General features: G+C 36.7%; 1 protein-coding gene across 1 annotated transcript in view; it reads right to left on the reverse strand.

Annotated features, from left to right (window-relative positions):
• ATRX (ATRX chromatin remodeler) overlaps positions 1-23,017 on the reverse strand; it is a 247,807-nt gene that overhangs the window by 139,647 nt on the left and 85,143 nt on the right. Inside the window, exons 17-20 of the mRNA XM_006148780.2 lie at positions 10,719-10,860; positions 9,033-9,142; positions 7,959-8,105; positions 7,324-7,501 (exon numbers count right to left, since the gene is read on the reverse strand). Of these exons, the coding sequence (XP_006148842.1) occupies positions 7,324-7,501; positions 7,959-8,105; positions 9,033-9,142; positions 10,719-10,860 (577 nt within the window). The remainder of the gene's footprint in view (positions 1-7,323; positions 7,502-7,958; positions 8,106-9,032; positions 9,143-10,718; positions 10,861-23,017) is intronic.

The following is a 23,017-nucleotide window of genomic DNA, read 5'->3' on the forward strand; positions in this document are numbered from 1 at the left end:
GAGGGGAAAAAAAAAAAAAAAAAAACCCCCCCAAAAAAAAAAAAAAAGAAAGAACATCAGTGCCAACAATGGTTCATAAAATTCCATGGTGGTGATTTTGATCTCAATCAACAACAGTCCTCAGTTAGGGAGGCCCATTGTGGTTGATGACAACAAAATAAAAGCACTAATTGAGTCAAACCCACATTACATGACATGAGAGATTGCAGAAACATTGAACATCAATCATTAAAGCATTCATGACCACCCGAAGAAGCTGGGATACATAAACAAGCTTGACATTCAGGTTCGTCAGGAACTAAAAGAAGTTTCTTTAACGGTACATATAAACATCCATGATATGTTCATTAAACATGAGCAAAACGATCATCTTTTGAAGTGACTGGTAACTGATGATGAGAAATGGGTTGTTTATGGCACTGTGGTGCACAAATGGTATTGGTCCCAACGTAATGATTCCCCTCAAACAGCATAAAAGCAGACATTCATCAGAGAAAGGTTACGCTCTCAGTGTGGTGGGATTTTAAACATGTTGTGTTTCTAGAGCTCCAACCAAGGAACCAGTCGATTTGAATGTGTACTGTTGGCAACTGGACAATATGAATGAATCCATCATCCAGAAACGTCCAGAGCTCATTAATTGTAAAGGAGTTGAGTTCTATCATGACAATGTGAGACCATACACAAGTCTGATCACACATCAAAAAGTATTAGAGCTTGGGACCAGTAGTTAGCGTAATGGCTATGTTGCTGGACTCCGACGTAGTCGACAGCGGTTCAAGTCCCAGACCCGGTGGCTTAAAACTCACGCCGGGCACGTGTGCGTGTGTGCCCAAAATCCCGAGAGGAGAATGGAGGAGAAGGGATTGTGGTGTGGTCATCCCCCCTGGGGGGTGATTTCTCACTTTCTGTCTCTCTGTCTCTGTTTGGAGAGTGCACATGCCCTATAGCAAAAGCCTCTCCAAAAATAAAAAAATTATTAGAGCTTGAATGGGATGTGTTACTGCACCCACCAAACTAGCATGACCTTGTGCCATCAAACTGCTAATTGTTTTGCTCTCTTCATAACTCTCTGCAGAGTGTAACATTAAAGTCAGATAAGGCTATAAATAAGCATCTTATTCAGTTTATTTTTTTTTTTGGCGACAAAGATAGGTCCTTCTATGTATGAGGAATTCACTGAAAGATGGCAAAAGGTTATCGAACAAAATAGGCAATATATCAATGATTAATCTTTGTTCTTTATATGAATAAATGACCTTTGAAAATCACAGAAAAAATAGGTCATGACTTTTCTGACAACCCCATAGTAGAGAGCAAAGTTGACAAAATGTTTGCAACTGTCCATGCAAGCCTGTTCCAAATTTCTGACTTAGTAAAACCAGGAGACAGAATTAAAAATTCATTCTACATGCTGTAATGACATACAGTGATTGAATATATATAAAAAACATATAATTTTTTTTTGGAGAGGTTTTTGCTATATGGCACGTGCGCCTGCCAGAAAGACTGAGAGAAACAGAGAGACAGAAAGCAAGAAATCAGCCCCCACCCCCACCCCGCCCCGGGAGGATGGTCATGCCGCAATCCCTTCTCCTCTATTCTCCACTCGGGATCTTAGGTACACACGCACATGTGCCAGGCATGAGTTTAAGCCACCAGGTCTAGGACTCAAACTGCGGTCCGACTACATGGGAGTCCAGCGACACAGCCATTATGCCAACTGCTGGTCCCTATATAAATTTTACAAAAAGAAAACAGTAAGCTAAAGAAGACAGACACTGAATGATTTCATCTTTATGAAATGTTCACAATTACTTTAATAAAATATCCAGAACAGGCAGATCCATAGAAAGAGAAAGTATATTAATGGTTACCAGGGGATGTGGGAAGGGGCATTTCAGAGTGACTTCCAATAGGTACAGTGTTTCTTTTCTTTTTGTTTCTTTTTTCTTTTTAGAGAAAGAGATTTTTACTATAGGGTACACGTGCCCTCTGGAGAGACAGAAAGAGACAGAAGACAGAAAGCGAGAAATCACCTCCTAGTGGGGATAACCATGCCGCAGTCCCTTCTCCGCTATCCTCATCTCAGGATCTTAGATTTCCTCTTGGTATTTTGCACGTGCACACACACACACACACACACACACACACAGTGTGATGATAAGCCACCAAGTCCAGGACTTGAATCACAGTAGACTATGTGAGAGTCCAGCAACATAACCGTTATGCCATCTACTGGTGCCACTGCAAGGCTTCTTTTCAAGGTAATGAAAATACTCTGGAATTCAATGGTATCCTGATGATTACACAATATCATGAATATACTTAATGTCACTGAATTATACACTTTAAAAGGTTTTTTTGTTTTGCTTTGTTTTTGCAGTTTTTGCCATAGAGCATTCACACTTGCCAGAGACAGTGAGAAGGAAAGTGAGAAATCACCCCCCCCCAGGGGGGATGGTCATACCACAATCCCATCTCTTCCATTTTGGGCATACACACACACACATCCGGTATGATTTTCAATCCGCCATGTCCAGGACTTGAACCATGGTCGGTCATGTTAAGTCCAGCATGGTAATCATGCCGCCACCTGCTGGTCCCTTTAGTGTCTATTTTCTTAGAAATATTTTCTTGGGACCAACAGTTGGCGTGATGGCTATGTCGCTGGACTACCATGCAGTCAACCATGGTTCAAGTCCTGGACCAGTGGCTTATAACTCACACCAGGCATGTGTGCCCAAGATCCCGAGAGGAAAATGGAGAAAAAGGGATTGCACAGTGGCCATTCCCCTGAGGGGTGATTTCTTGCTTTCAGTCTCTGTCTTTCTGGCGAGTGCACACACCCTATAGCAAAAACCTCTTCAAAAAAAAAAAAAAAAAAAGAAAGAAATTTTTCTTTAATAATATACATGAGGTTGTTGGATACTTAGACTATATTATAAAATAAAAACAAAATGTTTTCAATGGGATATGTCTTCAATGAGATTTGTTACCCAGAAATTTCCCTTCATCAAAATTAACTAGAAAGTATTATATCTTTCTTCTTATTTCAGAACATAAAAGTAGCAAGAAAATTATCTGTTATAATTCACCCATAAAATCATCTGGACAAGATTTTATACGTAATTATGTTAGTATTTTAAAAGAGCATTTTGAATTTAATTATTATTACCCTATTAAGATACATGTATCTGCTTGAGTCAAATTTGGTAATCAATAGCTTCATACATGTTCAATAGCCATTCAAACCAGTGGCTATATTATTTCTCTAATTGGTAATATAATTTCTAAAATTGGTAATATAGCTTTTCAATTTTTCCCCCCTAGATGACTCAAAAAAAAGCTTGTCTCTGCTATAATTTGTTGTTTTTTTTAATATTTATTATTATTTATCATTTACATATATTCATTACACATTTTTATAGGTAAGGTACACAATAGTCTTTAAAAGTATGTATATAATGAGTAATAAATCGAGGATATAAACATATTCACCACCTTTGACATTTAACATATGTATATTTTAATATGTCAAATAGCACATTTTATATTATGTTTACTTTACAATTTTTTTTATCTAACCATTAGTTCATATATGGAAAACTACAGATTAAAAATTAGGTATTTAAAGTAATAAATGACTTAAGGAAAGTCATTAAAATAGTTGTTATATGAAGAAAAAAAATGATTATAATGAGGTTATGAATAGATAACTCCATTTGTCAAAATCTACTATAATCTAAATTATAAAAAATACACTTTATACAAACAACAAAATAAAAGAGTTGACCTATGTAACTTTCAAAAATGATGTTTTGACTGGAAGTAATAAAGCTACAGACAAAAGCAACCATATATAAATAGTGTACTCTAGTTGTTAAATTTGTTTCTAACAGGGATATGGATAAACAATTCTGAAACTACATTACACGTAAAAGGAGGCTCAATAAATAAGTAAATAGATGGTGAGTGGTGGGAGTCATTCCACTGTTGAAAAACAAGTTTATGAAGGGACTTCAACAAGGTCATGGAAAATGTATATTATAAAAAACTATGTGTGAATTTCAAATTTTTTTGTACCAAAAATGCTGTTAATTATATTTTCCACAAACTTTTAAGAGTCCTCTTAATAATATTAACAATGAAAGTAGGCTAAAATAAACCCTGTGATACTGGATTAGAGTTGAAGACATCATTATAAAAGCATGTCTACCTTAGTATTTACAGACACACATTAACACACACACACACACACAAAGATATATGTTTTAGCACATATACACTTATCATCAAGCTCGGTCCACTGAAAGGTACTTAAAGTAAAGATACTCTAGTAGCAACAAACATACCAAACACCCAGACCTTGATTAATACATGCCATCTTTTTTAAAAAAAAGAGGTTTTTGCATCAGGGCGTGTGCACTCAACAGAGAGAAAAAGAGACAGAGACAGTGAGAGGAAAAGGGAGAAATCAACCCCTAAGAGGCATGGCTATGCCACCCTCTCTTCTACCAGAATCTTGCATATGCATGTCCACATGCCCAGCATGAGTTTTAGAGCTACCGGGTCTGGAACTTGGACCACACTGGGCCAAGTGGGAGTCCAGTGACATAACCACTACTCTATCTGCTGACTGACTGACTATAAATGCCATTTTTCAATTAAAGGAAACATGGTGGGTCTTGGAGAAATGGCTGATTCTGGGACTAAAACAATACAACATGGGCCAGGAGCATCCTGTAGTACTACAAAATAATAAAGTGCTCTAAAAGCAAATGGATGGGGGCATATTAAAGAGACAAAGGAACAAACCTACAAAAGATCTAAGTGGCCAAAGTGAAACAATTTGAGCAACAAAATAATGTAGTATTAGATTACAGACAAATGCATAAATTAAAAGTGGATGAGTTAATACTGAAATCAATGACTTAATAAATAGGTAAAAAGAGAGAAATCCAAATAAAGAAAAAATCCAAATTGTATGTATAGATACTGCCTACACTAGGAGATGGAGCTTAACTTATGATGCTTTGATTGGTCTGGATGTAGTAATTAGCTTGCAATGAATAGAGCAGGGACAGGTATAAACTGAACTCTATAGGAGAGAAAACTGGCAAAGAGTAGCTTAATGAAGTGATAAAAGTTAACATCAGTGATGTCACATGGATATGATAGATCGCCTAATATGTTGTAACAAAAAGAGTACTGTATACCTATTTTATTTATTTTTTAATCATTTCCTCATAAACAAACACACCAAGCACCTGAAGCTGTTGTTTTAAACTATTCCACGAAAACCTAGTGGAAAAAGTCTGCTACCATACTATCCACTAGCTTATAGTTCTCTAACATTAAGCAATAAATGACATAATGAATAATGACCACAGGATTATTTTAGGTACCTACTTTATAGAAAAAAGATAACCCTATTATTAGGTTTGTGATTTAAAAAGGTAAAGTTATTGTCTAAAATAAGAGGGAAAGTGACGGATTTTGAAAACTAGTATTATTGTGACAATGACAATTATTATCCAGACTTTTGCAAACAAAATAAACCCTCAGTACTGCCTTAAAGTAGTAAGATATGACATGAGGCCCAGCTCCAGGGTAAAGGCAATAGCAAATGATTTGCACTGCTGGAAGCCACATAGAAGACGATGGGTTCATATCACAAGTTGACCTGAAACACATAAGGTATGCTCCCAAAGTCCTGACAGCTTGATGAGACCCTGTCAAAGATGTCTCTATCTGTCTCATTCTCCTCCTCATAAAATGAACCAAAAAAAGATGACATCTGAACAGGAAAAAATTGTACACACAAATTAATAATCTTAGATTAAAATAATTAATTTTAGTCTTGCAGATAGTACAACTTTACTGATTTTCCGTGGCAAGTAAGAATCAAATATTAGGTTCTTTCATAAGATTACTACCATGCAAGGACTGATGGTACTTCAAATATTAACCTTCCATAAGGATGGTCCTTTAAGAGACAGAAGAGGGCCAGTCTGTGGAGTGATGGTTGAGGTCACTAGATCCCACATGGCCAACTGCATAGTTTGAGTCCCAACCTGGATGCTTGAAAAACACACTAGGCATGTGTACATGTGCATCCAAAATCCTGAAGGAGGGGAGAGAGAGAGAAGAGATAGCAGTGTGACAGGCAACAGCAAGCAATAATCATTCTGATGACATGAAGTTTAGGAAGAGACTTAAGAATTATTTTCAGAATATGGAGAGAGCTCTTTGCATTACTTAATACAGCCACTCCTCACTTAATGATATAACTGTTTAATGACACAGACTTAAGACCAGTTCTCCAGCATGTAGAATCCCCTTTCTCAGTCTTTCGTTCTGCAGTCAGTTAGTATACACTACACAAAGTGATGGCAATCACGCAAGATTACATATTTCATTTATAAATGTGTACTTTGTTGTACACCCACAGTACTGCTCAGAATAAATAAATAGCAATTACACAGGATTTATAATATTGGGTTGTGGTGTGTCTTGTCACTATCTGGCACTTATCTAATTATGCCTTTTTTGTAGGTAGAATTACATTATTCAAATGTGATGTCATGTGATACCTATTGAAAAGTATATACCCTATGGCACCACGACACAACACAAACATTTGACTTTAAACTCCTTGCTTATTGACCAATTTCCTTAATGACACAGTCTTAGGACGGAACTTGGTCATTAAGTGAGGAGTGTCTGTATTCAGATACCTAGAAGAATCCTGGATTGTGACACAGGCACCTGATGTATTTCCAGTTATTTATAAGATCTCCCCCTGAAAACTCTAAACATTCCCAGATTCTGCAAATAAATAATGAGCAGCTGGCAATATCAGGAGTGATTTTATGTTATTGAAATGACACTAGAAATCAAAAAGAATGAGCCAGCAAGTTGGTGTGGTGGTTAAGGCTGCTAGATCCCATATGGGCAACACAAAGTTTGTCCTAGACCCAGTAGCTTGAAAAACAGGCTACATGTGTGTGTGCATGTGTGCCTAAAATCCTAAGATGAGAATGGAGACGGGACTGCAATGTGGTCACCCCCCCCCCAGGGAGTGTTTTCTAACTTTCTTTCTCTGTCTCTCTCTCTCTCTCTCTCTCTCTCTTGCTAGTGTGTGTACTCTATAGCAAATTTTTTTTAAGTAGAAGAATTAAAAAGAAGACAAAAGCCTAACAGATAAATAAAACAAAAAACAGCTACACAGTAGATGTTCAACCAGTATTTGTTAAATAAAATATGAGCAAATACTTTATTCAACTTTCTCCTTTTGGTCAGTACCTATGAATACTTTACCTGGGTCAACCAAAGCTTTGTTAAAGATTTCTTTAAGTTTCCGACTCTTCACATTCCTTCCTTGAGCAAGATTTCTGTACATCTCATAGCCTATGATCATAACACCACCATCTTCTTGCCACCTCTGCAGCATGAAGCTTCTCTCCTGAGGACGTTTCACAGTTGCTAATTCAGAGACCTTTTGGGTAAAAAAAGGATTTTTTAAATTAACTACTAAATATATGAATATTAAAAATACACACTGAAATATGCATATTGGTGGATAAAATCATTTAAAATCTTATTATTTAGGGAACCAGCAGTTAGCGTAATGACTATGTCGCTGGACTCCCACGGAGTTGACCGTGGTTTGCATCCCGGACCCAGTGACTTAAAACTCACGCCGGGCACGTGTGCATGCGTGCCCAAGATCCCGAGAGGAGAATGGAGAAGAAGGGATTGCGGCGTGACCATCCCCCCTGGGGGGTGATTTCTCGCTTTCTGTCTCTATGTCTCTCTCTGTCTGTCTGGCGAGCGCACGCGCCCTATAGTGAAAATCTCTCAAAAAAAAAAACCTTATTATTTAAAATCTTATTATTTTACTATCTAAATTCTATGCAATTATTTTAAGAATACAAACATTGATAATACAATACCTCAAGCTTCTCATCATCTTTTAATCCCTCTTGCCATTTCTCAAATTCATTCATCCAATTCAAAGCAGTATTAAGAGGACAAACTACCAAGGCAATGCTGAAATCCAATTTGTCACACAAAAGAACTGTATGAAGAAAACTTACCACCTAAAAGAAAACAGACCCTAACTTGTCATTGTCATTTAAATATCCACAAAATAAAAAATTAAATCAAGCATTCTCAACAACTTAACTGTTTTACTTTATACAAGAAAGCAAGCAACCAAAAGATCATAATTTCCAAACCAGAAACAGTACAAGGAAAGAGATATAATAAGAAAATGACAAAGTTTAATTGAGAGATATATAAGATCCTTCCCAACTCCCTGACTGTATGATCAATATAAATATGTCTGGATGGGAAAACTCATTTTGTATGCTGCAATGATATACAGTGAATTAATGTAAAATAAATAAATTTTAAATTAAAAAATATGTATATTTCACCACACCAAAATAATTACTTTTCTCCACTGAATCATTTAGAAAAGAATTATATTATATAGTATTTTTCCATTTTAATGTGACCTGCCTCACTGAATCTATGATTACCTTATGATTTAAAATACCGCATATTAATATATTCACTAATTTTACAGCTCTATTACAATTCCTACCACTTAAACATGCAGTAATTTTAACAGTAAAAAATCGTTTTATCATTACTATAGCATCAGACTATTGTTGTAAATAATTATTCTCCACCTCAGAATGTTTGTAGTTGTTGTGAATCACACATGTAATCCCACTGTCTCACTTCATTTACAATCTCTGCTCAAACATTACCTCCTAAAAGATGCCTTCCATAAATCTCTATCCTCTTTTAATACTTACTATTTAAAAGTATGTGTTTCTTATCTTATTTGATTAGTATCTGTCTATCCCACTGGAATTTAAAATCCTTGAACAGGAACCTTATTATTCTTGTTCATTGTTTTATCTCTGTTTCCTACAATTGTGCCTGGAACATAATAGAATCCAATATATATTAATGTATGCACAAAACAGGATACCTTCATCTTCTTTAGTTCTTACCTGTAATGTCTTACCAAGGCCCATGCAGTGGGCAAGAATACATCCTGAACCTGGTGATTTCTTTGTTTTCTTCACAGACTCACAGCAGCAATCCCACATAAACTGAACACCTAAAAATGAAAGCTTTATTATATTAAAGGTCCAAGTTAAAACTATTCCTGTGTAATTAATAAAACACAATAAAAACTTCTTAGAAATATTGTTTTAAAAAAACTTGGAGCTAAAGAATTTCTTAAATGTACATGGAATTTTATTTTCTGCTAAGGTCAACTAGAAACAAAACAGTAAACACAAGTACCCAACAACAGGGTAACTTTCCTTCATTTATCTTTTCTTAACTAACACAGCAAATGTTCTCTATATTTTAAGCTAATCCAAAGAAACATAAGAATACTCTGCACTTTATGGTAGAGGTTAAGAGATCTGAAGATGTGATGGTGGAGAGGATGGGTGTGGATGTTAGAGACTGTAAGGGGATGAAAGAGGTAGATACAAAGTGGGTAGTAGATAGAAGGTATGAGAAAAAAAATTTAGGGCAGTTGTGTCTGTTTAAAAGTATTATTATTTATCTGTTAAACTAGTCTGCAGATTTTTTCATTGAATGCTTTATTAAATTATGAAAGTTTAAGTACAATAATGTTTGGAAGATCATAAATGATAAACATATTTATGAAAGAAAAAAATAAAAACTCTTGGATTGTTTGGAAATAGTTTACTCTAGTGTGTATCTGTTCATTTATTTGTCATCAAAAGAGCACCTTGCCTAAAAGAAAGGACTGATAAGTCTCCAAATTTTCAGTCTTTTGTGAAATTGTACTTTTTATTAGTGTGTATCTGTAAGTTGTTAGAATTATTACCTGTATTTTTTGTTATACACAACTTTATGTAATTAAATAAATAAATACATGCATAGAAAAAATACTCTAAAATAGAAACTTTATCCAAGGGAACAGCTTCCTATAAAAGATGTTTTCAATTCTGTTAGTCAATCAGGAAAAAACCTAGGACATGTTTCATTATTTCTCCCTTATTTAACAGTAGAGACTGAAGAAGAATGGGAGCTAGCAACATAAGAAGCAGGAATTGCAAGAACTTCCCTATTAATTCATTAATTCAGTTACATACACACTCAAAATTAAATTATGATTCCACTCTGACAAAAAAGAGGACAAGGATTACTTTGCTATCTTTAAAATGATCATAGAAACATTATTTTTAAATATACCTGAAAAAGCTGAAATAGCATTTCCTGAAAAAAGGCATTAGCTTTTCTCTTCCCACTCTCCACTTACCCATAGCCAAGCACTGCAGACTAGGTGAAATTTACTTGCTGTGTGAAGGGCTTTTGAAAAAAATTTTGTGTCAAATAAATTAATGCATGAATTTATTTTAATTCAAAAAAATTTTAACCTATGTGTTTCTAATAACATGCACTTTTCATGAACTTTTTGAAGATCCAATGAATATTCCCATTTTTAGGTAGCACTTCTTTCTTCTTTTATAATACTCATTGTGTTTGCTATGACTCAATTTGCTTAGAAGCCCCGTGAAGAAAGAGATAATATTTCTTTTTTTTTTCCTTACTAAGGTACCACCAGTGCTTAGTACAACACAAGGTACATAGGAGATACTCAAATAGTGGTAAATTCTAACTAAAAATTATTGACTCGTCTAGCAGTTTCTTACCATCTACTTGATGAGGCTTTAATTTGATAACCATATTTCTATGAACCTGCACTAAAGGTTCTTTGGTTTCTTCATCTTCATCTAAAACCAACTTGGTTGTTATTGGACACTTAGTAGGTGAAGCATCTTCAATTTCTATGACCTACGAAAAAGGGAGTTGTGGATAGTTAAGCTCATAGAAATCTTTTAAGCAATGCTAGTGTATTAATTAGTCTTACCAAGGAAGATTTCCCCAAATATATATACACATCTACTCCCATACCATACATGCAATATTTTAATCAGTGCGCTAGAGACCAAAACAGGACTTTAAATTACTCAATGTTTCTCACCTGGACATCTCAACACACATTCAATAGAGCTGTGAGAAAAGAAATCCTTCAAACTAATTTATGGTACCACCATTAAAATCTGAATGGACATGTAGGATCCTCACCCAAGTACAGTTATATTCTTCTAAGAACATTTGAAAACATGTGAGGGCATGTGTAACTGTCACAGTGACTACTTAAGGCTGGTATTTAGTTCAGGAATAGGGAAAGCAAATATAAAAGTTCCGCAATGCAAAAGATAATCCCAAACAGGAATTCTCCTACCTAAGATGTCAACATGACTCTCACTGAAAAACACTGTAAATATATGTTGTAAAAGGAAAAAATATTTAGAAACAATAGATTCAGAACCATAGGCATATAAAACATGAAAAGAAAATATCCTTTCTAATTAAAAAATGAAAACAATCATCACAAGTGCCTTATTTAAAAGAAAACTATACATACATATGCATGCACAAGTGTGTGTGTTTGTGTGTGTAAATGTATTTTTTGCTATCTTATCCTAATCTCTACCCATTACTTCATATACTAAATAACTGTATAAGGCAGGTAGGTACAAGTATTCCTATTTTACAAATGAAAAAGAAAAACTGAGGAGCAGAGAGGCTGACAAAACTGCACACAGCCATGCAACAATTAAATATCATAACACTAAGATTTAGACTTGAGAGAACTGACCTCCAGAGTCCATGCTATCATTCACTATGAACTGCTATTTCAATAAAGAAAAATTATCATAAAAAGTTTCATGGATCCACAAAAAGAAATTAGTTGTGAGTTTAAAATTATAAACATTATGATGTTTAAAAAATAAAATTTTAGAGGCCAGCAGGTGGCATGGTGGTTGAGGGAGCTGGATTCCCACATGGCTGACCACGGTTCACATCCTGGACCTGGAGGCTTGCTTTCTCACTTTCCCTCTCTCTCTCATTCTGTCCTTCTCTGGTCAAATTTAAATAAAGAAATAAAGTTAAATTTTAAAATTATATAAAAGGAAATAAAATTTTAGCTGTTATTTCTTTTTAATTTTAACTAAGAACAAATGGATTTTTAAATGTTAAATATATAAACTTTTCAACATACACAGAACTTGAAAAATATAATAATGAACCCTATTGCCTAATAATCAGCTTCAAAAACTATCAACTTATGACCAATTTTGTTTCTCAGATAGTCATCTATTTTCCCACTCTGTAGATCCCACAAATTCCCTTAAGTAAATATAAAAAAGAATGCAATTTCATCTGTAACTGCTTTTAAATATATCTTTAAAAGGCTGTTCTCTACCATAACCATAGTACTATTATCACATCTAAAAATACCACATATGTCAAAGATTTGTAATAAGATATCTGAATAGACACTACACTTAAATCAAATTGTAAGGACCAGCAGGTAGCATGGCAGTTAGGCACTGGAATCCCACATAACTGAAGGCAGTTCCAGTGTCAAACCTGAAGGTTTGCTTTCTCTCTCTCACTCTCATGAGTGTGCATGCCCTATAACAAATTAAAATAATGATAATAACAATAACCAAAATTAAATCATTATTCTTTTTTAAAAAACAGTAAGCGATATGTTAACCAAGAGTAACACTAGGAACAGTCTAGTAGAGTATGACTAGCATAGGCCATTTAGAGGTAAACTCCATTTCATCAAAGTACCTCAAAAACTTTCTTAGCTTGGGACCAGCAGTTAGTGTAATGGCTATGTCTCTGGACTCCCATGTAGTCGACGGCGGTTCGCGTCCCAGATCCGGTGGCTTAAACTCACGCCGGGTGCATGTGCGTGAGTGCCCAGAATCCAGAGAGGAGAATGAAGGAGAAGGGATTGTGGCGTGGCCATCCCTCCCTGGGGGGTGATTTCTCGCCTTCTGTCTCTCTGTCTCTCTCTGTCTGTCTGGCGAGCACCCGTGCCCTGTAGCAAAAACCTCTCCAAAAAAAAAAAACTTTCTTAGCTTCAGTTTCTGCATCTAAAAACTGGGAAAGAGGGCCAATCAATGGTGTGTGGGGGTTAAGGCAGCTGGATCACACATGGGCAACTATATAGTTTGAGTTCCAGACAAGGTGGCTTAAAAAACAAGCCAAGCACATGTGTGTGCATGTCGAAAGTCCTGAGAGGAGAATAAAGGAGAAGAAATTGTGACTTTCTCACTTTCCTTTTCTCTTTCTCTCTCTCTCTCTTTTGCAAATGCATGTGCCAATCACATAACTAAAAAAGTTAAAAAACAAACAAACAAAAAAGACAACTCGGAAAAATTATCAATAGGCCGCATAGAGTTGTGGAGATGGGAGAAGGCAATGCATGCGAAGTACTTGGCATAAACTAAGCATTCATTAAATTATTATTATGCCCCTGCTTGGAAGTGTACCAGTTTCACAACACTGGGGAAAAGCTATCAGATAAAAATGGAAAATTCCAGGGCTAGCAGATGGCATAATGGTTACATTGCTGGACTCCCATGTAGTAGACCACGGTTCAAGTCCTGGACTCAGTGGCTTAAACTCACACCAGGCGCATATGCATACTTGCCTAAGATCCAGAAAGGTGAGAGGAGAAGGGATTACAGCATGACCATCCTTTGTGGGATGCTGATTCCTCGCTTTTGGTCTCTCTGTTTCTTGAGCAAGTGGACATAACATATAGCAAAACTCTCTCTTTAAAAAAAAAAGTCATTAAATGTCTTGGCCTGTTTGTAAGGTGTGACAAGGAGAACCTTAAATGAGGACTCTCACCCTCTGTGTAAACATCCTGTACAAGCCCATCCCCTTGAGTGTGACTGAGGCCTTTAAATGTAATAGGATATCATTCTCATAATTAGACTACCAATTCACTGACTCTGCTTTAATCAAAAGGTACATTCTCCTAGGTGGGGCTGACCTAACGAAAGTAAGCACTTTAAAAGACTGACATGCTCTCCTGTTGTTCTCAAAGATGAAGAAACAGAGAAACCTCTAGCACCTAAGGACCTAAGTGTTACAACTTCAAGGAACAGAATCCCTCTAAAAAGTGAGCTAGATGGGACCAGCAGATGGCGTAATGGCTACGTTGCTGGACTCCCATGCAGTCGAGTGTGGTTCGAGTCCTGAACCAGATGGCTTAAACTCACGCCAGGCACATGTGCATGAGTGCCCAAGATCCCAAGAGGAGAATGGAGGAGAAGGGATTGCAGGGTAGCCATCCCCCCTGGGGGGTGATTTCTCACTTTCTGTTTATCTATCTCTGTCTTTCTGGCGAGCGCACCTGTAGAAAACTTAAAAAAAAAAAAACAAGGTGAGCTAGAAAAAGACACAAAGTCTTAGATGAAAATACAGATATGTCTAATACCTGATTTCAGCTTGGTGAGACACTTAGCAAAGGATTCAGTAGAGCCCTGCTAAGCTAAGTCATTCCCAACTTTTTCCTAACCATGAGATACTAAATTTCTCAAGAGGCTAAGTATGTGTTAATGTTTTAATGTAGCTAATGCACAAGGCTTTAATTAAGATTTGAGAATCATACATTCTTTGATTTGGATGACACTTTGTTATTAAATGCTATATGCTGAATTGAGAATTTGTGTATCTTCATCCTGAATACAGAATATATATATTTGTCATAGGGTGTCTGCGCTCACTAGAAAAAGACAGAGACAGAGGGAGGGAAAGTGAGAAATCACTCTTCATGGGGGATGGCCGTGCTGAAATCCCTTCTTTTCCATTCTCCTCTTGGGATTTTGGATATACATGCATACATGCTCAGTGCATTTCACAAATGGAGACAGGGGAATACCAAGTAGAACATTGGAACTGTGCTATACCAAGGAGATGAAAATCAGGATGAGATGCTAGAAATGGCAGAGCAAAAGTACAGAGAAAAAAAGCTATATAAGAAGACCTCCAAAATTGAAAAAGAAATCACTGTAAGTCATAACTGAAAATTAAAATGCACAAGTGAGTAGAGAAACTCTGAGAGGACAAGAGAAGCAAAACCAAGAAGCTGAAAACCAAATAGTTCCCAGTGATCATATACTGCTGGGAGGGAATTCAATTTCAGACAAGGCAAAGTAGAAAGTCGTCATGTATAACTCAGAGCATACAGTAGAGGGGCTACACCTTAGCAGTGGGGCAAAACAATAAATTAAAGGGTACTTAAGATGCCTATTAACAGATCTTTTTAAAAAGCTTCCAAATAATTAAACAGGACTAAAGGTAACTTAAATGCCTTCCATAAAAATGCCAAGCAATATCTAATACAAAACAACAACATACAAACATGCAACAAAATGTTATGGTGTCTACTTTTTGATAAAATATTAGATTTCTCAAAAGGAAAATATAAACAATAACTGGGGGAAAATAGTTTTAAAAAAAGAGCAAAGAAGTAACAATAATTATTAAATCGGCAGGTGAGCACAGTAGAACAGCAGTTAAAAATGTCTGAATAGTGAAAAGAATACATGAACATAGTGAAAAGAAAAACAGAAAACACACACACACACACAAAACAGAATTCCTGAGGCCAGGAAGTGGCATAGTGATTAAGGTGCTAGACTCCCATATAACCAACCACAGATCAAGTCCTGTACTTGGCTTGAAACTCATGCCAGGCATGTGTGCACGTGTGCCCAAAATCCCAAGAAAAGAGGAGAAGGGACTGCAGCTTGGCCATCCCCGCTACGGGGTGATTTCTCACTTCCTCTCCTCTGTCTTTCCTGTGAGTGCATGCACCCTACAGCAAAAATCTCTCTCATAAGAAAAAAATACAGAAAGGGAAAAATAAGAAAACTTAAGCGACAACATCTAATGGTCTAATATATATGCAACTGGGGTTCTATCGATGAATACATGAAATAAGAAATGGTTGAAATTTTTCCTTTTTTTTATTTATTATCATCATAATCTTGTGAATCGCATGTAACTTTTCAGTGTATTACATTTCTTTGTCCAGAAGGAATACCATGCATGTCAGTCAATACAGAGACATTAAAATTCCCATTTCATCATCCAATATCTTTTCATTGTTTTTCCCGATCATTATTATTATTATTTCAATTATCTTTTTAAACAATCACTATTTCTCACTTTGCTTGTAAAAAGCCTAAGAAATGATTGAAACTTTTTAAAACTTCGATAAAAACTATAAACCTACAGAAGTACCAAGTGGAAAGAACCGTGAGCAGGATAAACACATGGCTAATCACAGTTTGAGTTCCAGGCCCAGCACCTTGAAAAATCACGCAGCATGCATGTGTGTGAACCCTGAGAGGAAAATGGAGGTGAAAGGATTGTAACAAGGCCATTCCTCCTAGGGGTGGGAAGTAATTTCTCACTTTCTCTCTCTCTCTGTCTCCCTTGCAACTAACTGCACGTGTCTTGTGGCAAGAATTATTGATAGATAGATAAATAAATAAATAAATAAATACAAATAAATAAACACAAAGAAAATATAAATAGTAAATTCTTGAAAGTTAGTCATTAACAGAAAATCACTGAAAAACACTTTTTAAACTATCTTTTTCAGAAAAAGACACACTGGGCCAGCCAGTGGTATAGTGGTTAAGGTGACTACATCCCACACTGCCAACTTGGCAGTTAGAGTCCTGGACCCGGCAACTTGAAAAAACACACTGAGCTCGTGTGTGAACCCAAAATCTCAAAATGAGAAATGAAGAAGAGATTGCAGCATGACCATTCCTCAGGGTAGGGGTGCTTTCTTACTTTCTCTCTCCTTCTCTCTCTCTCACTCTCTGTCTCTCTCTCCAGCAAGTTCAGGGTACCAATAGCAATTTTTTAAGTCACATTACATACAGAAGAGCAAGGAGAAGAAAGTTTACAAACAAAATGTCATCTTTAAAAGTGACATTTTTAAAAAAGTTTTTTGCCATAGGGCATAGGCATTCAGCAGAGAGACAAAGACAGTAAGAGGGAATGTGAGAAATCACCGCCCCAGTGGGGATGATCACACTGCAATCCCTTCTTCACCATTCTCCTCCTGGGATTTTGGGCACTAGGCATGAGTTTCAAGCCACTGGGTCTGGAACTCAAACCGCAGTCAGCCATGTGGGAGTCCAGCACCTTTGTCCACAACATCATCTGCTAGTCCCAAAAAACAACATTTTTTAAGAGATGAAAAAAAAAATCTATCAATTTAGAATTCTATACACAAGAAAAACAATTTTCAAAATTTAAGGGAAAAGATAGATACCAACAAAACAATGGACTAGGAAGCTACAAGTTCCAATCCACATAGAAATGTGAAGGGGGAAACAAAAAAAGCAAAAACTTTCTGAACTTTGTTGGGAGTTCCACAAAACAGTCACAAGTTTATAGCAACCAAGCAAATACTCAAATAAGAAAAAAAAAATCTTCAAAATGGTGGGAAGTGCTTTTAAAAATTGCCGGAGGGTACTGTATTTGCCAAAGAGAATCAAAGAGACAAGGAGACAGAGGGGGAGAAAGCACTACTTACTTAATATGGAATGGTCACTATAATCCCTTCTCCTCCATTTTTTTCCATCCTATCAGGATGCATGTGTGGGACATGTATGTGTTCTGAGCTGCTGGGGCCAGAATTCAAACCATAGTTGGCCAGAAGGTATCTATCTCCTCTAACCACTAAGTAACTGAGACATCCCTGAAAGTTTAATGTCTTTTTATTCATCCCTGCCCCATCGCCTCCCTAGTCAGGTGATGACTTTATTCCTACAGCAGGAGCAACCTGGATCCTAGTTCCTTCCCTCAAACTAGAGGGAGTACAGCAGACCTTATTTGGGAATCATTGTATACAACTATTCTTACATGTCTGAGGGATACCTTAAAGGATTGACAAGACACTTATCACTGCTTCACCTAACTTGGGACTTGGTGCAGAAAATGGCAGGCACTGTTTAAAAAGTTGCAAAGAGTTACAGACACCTGGGGAGAGATATTAAAGGTAGACACATAAAAAAACAGATCAAAGGCCCAGAGGAGAAGCTACCATGAGACAAAGTGAGAACTTAGAACACACAAAAGTAGCCACATGCACAAAATAATTCAGAAAGCCATGTGGATGCTGAATAAAATATATGCTCACAGAAAATCATAAGTTTTCCCCTCAGGCTGATCTTTAGGTTCCGTACAAGTCCAGTTAAGTGTTGAAGAAGTATCTGAGCACAGATTCAGTCTATAAAGACTGGGAGAGATCAGACACTCAAGGAAACCTCTTTCAAAGCATTAGACAACTAAAAGGAACAGAGACTTCAGTGATGATACACAACAAGGAGCACTCTTTGTAAAAATACTGTGAGAGAATCGTCAAATAACAGGTCTACTACAACTAACTAGTATTTAAAAACCCCAACAAACCCCTGGTAAGAGAAACAACTTAATAGACAAAATAACCAAATTATAACAGTCAAAGCCAAAAAAAGAAAAAGAAGGGAAGAGATATAAAGATTATTTGAGAAAATAATGGCCAAAGGCATGACAAACATGCCAGGCATATGTGGGTATGTACTCAAAATCCTAAAAGGAGGGACAAATGGAAAAAGGATTGAAGCATCTCCCATGTGGGTGCTTTCTCACTTTTTCTCACTCTGTACAGCAAGTGCATGAGCCCTCTGGGGGAAAAAAAGAAAAGAGAAGAAAATAATGGCCAAAAACTTCCCAATTTGAGGAGAAACTAAATTTATAAGTCCAGGAATTTCAATGAACTCAAGATAGGATAAAGCAGGTAAATTTAAACAGACATGGGTCCAGACACCTTATACTCAAACTTTCACTCTTAAATGTCAAAGACAAAGAGAAAATATTGAAAATAGCAACAAAGAAGTAATCCATCACATACATGGAATCAGATCCAAAATATGATTATCAACCTATTTCCTAAGAAATTTAAAGCCACAGAGCCAGCAGGTAGTATGGTGGTTAAGGCACTGGACTCCCACATGGTTGACCATGGTTCCAGTCCCAGACCTGGCAGATTGCTTTCTCACCTCTCCCCACCACTGGGTGAGCGCACATGTCCTATAGAAAATTTAAAAATAATAACAATAAAATTATATGAAATAATTCTAAAACAAAAAAAGAGATTGAAAGCCAGAAAGAATTGAAACAGTGAGGTACAAAGGGTTTCAAAAAAAGTTCATGGAAATAAAGTAAAAGTTTATTTGGAAAAAAAAAGGAAAAAATTTGAAATCCATGCACTTTTTTTTTTAACAATGCATAGCTATCTTGAACTTTCTGAAGAGCGTTCATATATTTCAAAGTTTTCAATAACAAAAAAAGTGTGGGCTAAGAAGTCTATACCAAACAAAACTATCCATCAAAATAGAGGGAGAGGGGCAGTCTCATATAATAACAGTTAAGTGCTGGGCAGAGAAAGCCAGATCACACAGGACAACCATCATTCAAGTCCAGGTCCTAGCAACTTGGAAAATATAATGAGCATGTGCAAATACGTGCTCAGGTTGCTGGCAAGATGAACAATTGGAAGAAAGGGGATTACAGCATGACCAGGTCCCATTAGAGGGAGTGCTTCCTCTTTTCTCTTCTCTTCCTCTCTCTACATCTCTCATGCACACAGGAGTGCACGTGCAAACACACATCTGCATGCAGGCACCCTATAGCACTAAATTAAAGCACACCTAAGCTGAGGAATTTTGTTAAAATTACAATGCCTTACCAAAAAAATGGTAAAAGAAAAAGCTTTTAGGTTGAAATGAAAGGATGCTAGACAGTAACTCAAAGCCATATAAAGAAATAAAGATCTCAAGAAAAATATATACAGGGACAAACAAAAGCCAATATTATAATTTTAGCTTGTAACCTGTTACCTTATACAGGATTTAAAAGACAAAAGCAGGGGACAGTGGTATGGTGGTTAGGGGCGCTAGAATCCCACATGGCCAACCATGGTTTGAGTCCCAGACCTGCAGCTTGCTTTCTCACTTTCCCTCCCTCTTTCTCTATTTTTCTCTCTCTCACTCTGTCCCTCTCTGGTCAAATTAAACTAAATAAACAAATAAAGTTAAATAAAATAATTAAAAGTAAAATAAAAGACAAAAGCATAAAATATGATGTTATTGTGTGCAAAATGTATAAAAATGTAATTTCTGACATCAATAATACACAGTTTCACATTATAATATCAACTGTAATGGATCTATATAAGATTAGAGTCTTTAATGTAACTGAAATTAAAGTTATGTCAATTAAGACTATTATAATTTTAGGATACTATATGTAAGCTCCATGATAACCACAAAGAAAATATCTATAGAATTGAAATAAAAGAAAATGAGATGTATATCAAAGGTGTCACTGTTAAAGAAAAAAAAAAAAAACTAATGGGGTAAAAAGGCAACCATGGACAAAACAATGAGCAAAAAACCAGTTAGCAACCCATAGAAAAAAACATCAAAGTGGCGGAAGTAAAATCTTCATTCATCAGTATTCATCTCAAATGAAAGAGGATTAAACTCTTGGACTGAAAGACACAAATGGACAGAATGGAAAAAAAACAAGATCCAAATACTGACTAGCTATAGAAGACTCATGTTAAAGACCAGCAGATGGTGTTAGGTTATGTCGCTGAACTCTCATGTAGTCGAATGTGGTTCAAGTCCTGACCCAGCGGCTTAAAACTCATGCCAAGTGCATGTGCATGCATGCCCAAGATGTCAAGAGAAGAATGGAGAAAAGGATTGGATTACACTGTGGCCATACCCCTTGGGGATGATTTCTCACTTTCGGTCTCTCTGTCTCTCTTTCTCTCCAGTAAGCACACATGCCCTATAGCAAAAATCACTCTAAATACCAAAAGATACAGGGGCTGGCAAGTGGCATGGTGGTTAAGGGCGCTGGACTCCCACGTGGCCAACTGAGGTTCAAGTCCCAGACCTGGTAGCTTGCTTTTTCATTTTCCATTGCTTTCTCTCTCACTCTGTCCCTATCTGGTCAAATTAAAATAAAGTTAGATAAAATTTAAAAAGTATATAAATATGTTTAAAGTGAAGAAATGGTAAATTCATGCCAATGAAAACCAAAAGAGAGCTGAGATGACTACACAAATAGAAAACAAAATAGTAAAAAACAGTTACAAGGGACAAATATTATATAATGACAAAAGAACCAACTTATCAAGATGATGTAACTACAATTATACATGCACCAAACAACATAGACTTGGGATACATGCAAGGAATACTAACAGAATTGAAAGAAGAAACAGACATGAAAATTTAAATATCTCCATTTCATTAATACATAGAACAAGCAGACAAAAATATCAATGAAGAAATAGAGAGTTTGAGTTATACTATAAACCCACTAGACCTAATAGATGCTTAGGGAACAATCCATTGATAATTGCAGAATATACATTTTCGAAAGCGCACATAGAACAGTCTCAAAAATAGACGACATGATAAGGAATAAAACAAGCCTTAATAAAAATAAAGACTTAAATAATACAAAGTATCTTCAATTACAATGGAATGAAACTAAAAATGAATAAAAGGACAACTAGAAAGAATAAATATGTGGAAATTAAACAACACACTCTAAACAGCTAATGAATTAATTAAGAAATCACAATGGGTAAGGCCAGCCCCTGGCATGAAGGTAAAGGCAGCAGGATCCCACATGGCTGACTACATAGTTTGAGTCCTAGACTTAGTGGCCTGAGAAACACACGGGCATGGGGTATGTGCATGTCTGCAGTTCCAACAGTTGGAAGAAATGGAGATGAGATTGTGCTGTGACCACTCCTCATGGTGGTATGTGTGGGGAGGATGACTATTTACTCTCTCTTCCTCCTCTCTCTTTCTCCCCAGGGATTGCATGTGCCCCCTGGCAAAACTAAAAAGAAATCACAAGGGAAACCAGAAAATACCTTGAGAGAAGTGAAAATAAAAAAACAATACTGGTACGAGCACATGGTATAATGGTTACATTGCTGGACTCCCACATAGTCGACCACGGCTTGAGTACCAGACTCAGCAGCTTAAAAAAACTGACACTGCGTGCATGTGCATGTCTACCCAAAACCCCAAGAAGCAGATGAAGGAAAAGGGACTGCCATGTGGTCAAGCCCCCTGGGGTGTGATTTCATGCTTTCTGTCTCTCTATCTCTGTTTATCCACCAAGCGCATGCACCCTATAGCAAAAATATATTACCAAAAAAAAAAAACCCTAAAATTTACAGGATGCAGTGAAAGTAGTGCTAAGAAGGGTATTTACAGTAACAAATACATAGATGAAAAGAGAAGCATAAATCAAGTACCAAACTTTATACCTTAATGAACTAGAATAAGAAGCACAAACTAAACCTAGCATGGTGATTAGAAGGAAATAATACAGATTAGAGCGTGGATGAATAAAATAGTTGATGAGCTCCCAGAACAGCCCTTCTTCAAGAGACAGCCAGCTCCATGGCTCCTGGGATCTAGCCATTTGGGCAGAAAGGAAGATGTCCCACTGATAACTGGGCCTCCAGCATCCAAAACTCACGTGAACAGCCCTTCTTCAAGAGACAGCCAGCTCCATGGCTCCTGGGATCTAGCCATTTGGGCAGAAAGGAAGATGTCCCACTGATAACTGGGCCTCCAGCATCCAAAACTCACGTGAACAGCCCTTCTTCAAGAGACAGCCAGCTCCATGGCTCCTGGGATCTAGCCATTTGGGCAGAAAGGAAGATGTCCCACTGATAACTGGGCCTCCAGCATCCAAAATTCGCGTGGTAGGAAGATCCCTTTCAAGTCTCTTGTCTCCATCTGCCTTTGTCTCTTTCTACGTCTGTCTCTGTCCTCTCTCTCGCTCTCGCTCTCTCTTTTTTTAAATTTTTTACTTTTTAGAATTTTTTTAAGGAGAGGCATTTTACAGGGCCCTTTGGCCCCTCCTACCTAGCTCTTTATCTTGTTAATAATCCCCTCTCCTCCTCCCAGAACAGCCCTTCTTCAAGAGACAGCCAGCTCCATGGCTCCTGAGATCTAGCCATTTC

Source organism: Tupaia chinensis, unplaced genomic scaffold (assembly GCF_000334495.1).
Source record: "Tupaia chinensis unplaced genomic scaffold, TupChi_1.0 Scaffold000243_1, whole genome shotgun sequence".
Lineage (NCBI taxonomy): Eukaryota > Metazoa > Chordata > Mammalia > Scandentia > Tupaiidae > Tupaia > Tupaia belangeri.